General features: G+C 36.9%; 1 protein-coding gene across 1 annotated transcript; it reads right to left on the reverse strand.

Moving 5' to 3' along the window:
* Nucleotides 1–1283: 1283 nt before the first annotated feature.
* On the reverse strand, nt 1284–2213 carry LOC136571907 (olfactory receptor 13C9-like). The gene has a single exon (XM_066572524.1). It carries the CDS (start codon nt 2211–2213, stop codon nt 1284–1286), a length of 930 nt encoding a protein of 309 aa, XP_066428621.1.
* Between the last annotated feature and the right edge of the window lie 1097 nt (nt 2214–3310).

The following is a 3310-nucleotide window of genomic DNA, read 5'->3' on the forward strand; positions in this document are numbered from 1 at the left end:
CTGCTCATTAGTCTGCACATGAACACTTTTGCTCCTCTATATTATAATCTGGCTTACTATGAAATTATGAAATAATTTCTAAACACAATCAATAGAAATTCTACCTCATTTAGGCATTTGAAATCTATATTTCCTAAAGTTAGTGATGCGAAACAGAAAGAAGGAATTTTATGGGGCCACAAATGTATCCTCCTTCTTCCTTGGAAATCAGAAAGCTCTTGTTAGCTAGTGAGTGAGCTTGTGACATCATACCGAGTTATGGGATGCAATATGTCCTTAAAACTTCACTTCTTGGATTCCCACCTGGACTTCTTCCCAGATCTTTGGGGCTGTCAGTGACCGGCATGGCGAGTGTCTCCATCAGTAGATGTCTACAATGGAACAGAGGTATCGGCTGACTATTACTGGACCATGAAGAGAGACGTCCCAGAAGCAAAATATTCTGCCAAACCTCATCAAAAACTTTCTAATTAAACTATTTCACATAATGCTGACTTACATTAGTACTAATTTTATAAAACTTGAAATATTAGAATTTTTCCATCTGAGTTTTTTTGTGACGCAACATATTTAAGTTCAGAAGGTTGTACTATATGGAGTCTCTAATAAAGTGGCCATTCAGTGTATGTCTACACCTGCATCTGATGGAGTGTGTTTCTCTTTGAAATAGACCAAATAAACAGCAACATTATTGTACTATTTCTTATGTATCTATGAAATAGTGGTGTTTTAATGAACTAGGACAATGAGACCTTATTTAGTAAATGACCTGTAATATGTTATTAAACCAATAAGGGAGAATGAACAATACCTCTGCAGCGCCACCTATTGGAAGGCAGCATTCTTGCAAGTCAATGTTAGACTCTTTATACAAACCTTGTAACAATTACTGGGAATTTAAAGCCAAGCCAGAAAACCATACCCTGACAGCTGCTTCAGGGTGTTTGCCCCCCCTCAGCGTGCAGTAGGTGTCTGACTTGGCTAGCAAGAGGCCAGTGATGTGGATCAGGAACGCTATCTTTTCTCCTTGAGGAGAGTCCCTAGGGAGATTGAATACCTCTGCAGCTTGACCTATTGGAAGGCAGCATCTCTGCAACTCTATGTTAGACTCTTTATACAAACCTTATAACAATGACTGGGAGTTGAAAGCCAAGCCAGAATCCATACACAAATATATGTTATCAAACAAAACTTGTATGGCTACATAAAACTCAGCTGATTTATTATAATTCGACCTAGGTTAGGCATGGTAACTGATAACGTAAGGATGCTTTCTGATTATTTCACCTGGTTTTGATCATCTTTCTTATACAATTTTTAACATCCTTATTTCTGATGCTGTAGATGATGGGGTTTAACATTGACATTCCCGCTGTATAGATAAGAGATACAGTATTGTCTGTCTCTAGAGAATGAGAAGATGGAGGCTGAAGATACATAAATATAAGGGTTGCATAGTAGAGGGTGAGGACAGTAAAGTGAGAGCTGCATGTAGAAAAAGCTGCTTGTCTTCCTTGTGAGGAACGGATCTTCAAAATGCTGGAAATTATATAAACATAGGAAATCACATTCAAAGATAAAGACCAAAAAATAATGATCACAGATGCTACATACATTATTATCTTATTAAGCCAAGGATCCTTGCAGGATAGTCTTAAAATGGGAGGTATTTCACAAAAGTAATGGTTGATAAAATTAGTCTTGCAGAATGAAAGTCCGGTAAAGGTAACAAGCACCTGAATAGAGGAGTTTACAACAGCAAAAGTCCATGGTATTAGGGCTAAGATAACACAAAACCTCATATTCATAATACTGCTATAGTGCAATGGCCTACAAATGGCTACAAATCTATCATAAGCCATGACGGTAAGTAAGAGGCACTCTGCTACCCCAACTACCAATGAGAAGAACATCTGGAAAGCACATCCACCCACTGAGATACTCTTGTCTGTGGATACAGTATTTTTGAGGATAACGGGCACTATAGTGGAGGATAGAAAGATGTCAATCATAGAGAGATTAGAAAGAAAGAAGTACATAGGAGTGTGCAAGGTCGGGCTGATCCTCACTGTAATAAGAAGAAGACCATTTCCTAACAATGCATTAATGTATACCACCAGTAATAAAAGGAACCCTAAAACTTGGAGGTGGGGAACAGTGGATAATCCAAGCAGGAAAAACCGAAATGGAACAGTTTGGTTGGAGTTCTCCATAGAAAAACCCAGAACCTTCAACAAAGGACAAAGTTGTAGATTGTTAAGTAGTTTGAATTAACTTGGAATATTTGTATATTGAGAAGTACCCCACATACAAAACTAGTACAGACAACCAATCAGATCACTGTGTTCATACTCTAAGGTACATGAGGACGAAAATGTAATTGCAGAACGACTCCACTATTTTATGTTTCTACTGTTTTTTATAAGAGCTTCAATGTTTTATCCTTAGATTATTGAATGTCCTTGTCATTCATCTAGAGAGCTGCTTTCAACATTACCTGTAGGTTTGCTACATCTGTGTATAAAAACAAAAGTTCTACTTCAATTTAAAGTGTCATTAGAAAATGATCTATTATATAAATCCCATTTTTGTGTTAAATATGATTTTTAAGAATTTTTGGTAATTTTTTTTAAGTTTTCAGTCACAACCGATATGAAAAAAAAAAAAAAACTTAAAATTCTGCATTTTAGAAGTCATCACAGAGCCTAATATCAGGCAAATATTTCTTGATATCTGTAGAGAAAACTTTTCAGAAGTAATTTGACAGAATTCACAGACTGCCTAAACCAAGCTATATTTCAGAAAAAGCGCCAATAGACACCATCGCCAGAATCCATTTTTTTTCATGTAAAAGAGGCTCTGATGCAAGCCTCGCGCAAAGCGAATCCTCTGCCTGCACCATATTCCAACATCCACATCTTTGCTGACTTGTCTCCTGCGACCATGCAGGCAAGAAGAACCTTCCTGTCCATAACACTTATTTTACGTTCAGCAAATATCCTATAAAAATGTGGTTTCTCCACAAAGCTTCTTATCCATAGAGATGGTATTCTACACATAATAACCTCCCCAGAAGAGGGGAAAAAGCTTCTATCAAAATGGGGACTATTGATTGACCGCAATCAAAAATCCGAACCACAACAGAGGCCAAAGAAAAAGATTGCTAATGAGTGCTCGTAATCTATTTCCTTATTAAATATTTCTTGTGGAAAAAAAATAGCTAGACAAATAATCTACCCTTATCAATTGGGACAAGTTAAATAACAACACCTACTGTAAAAGGCGGACGCTGTCAGGTGGACTATTAATA

This window comes from Eleutherodactylus coqui, chromosome 6, assembly GCF_035609145.1.
Source record: "Eleutherodactylus coqui strain aEleCoq1 chromosome 6, aEleCoq1.hap1, whole genome shotgun sequence".
NCBI classification, from domain to species: Eukaryota; Metazoa; Chordata; class Amphibia; order Anura; family Eleutherodactylidae; genus Eleutherodactylus; species Eleutherodactylus coqui.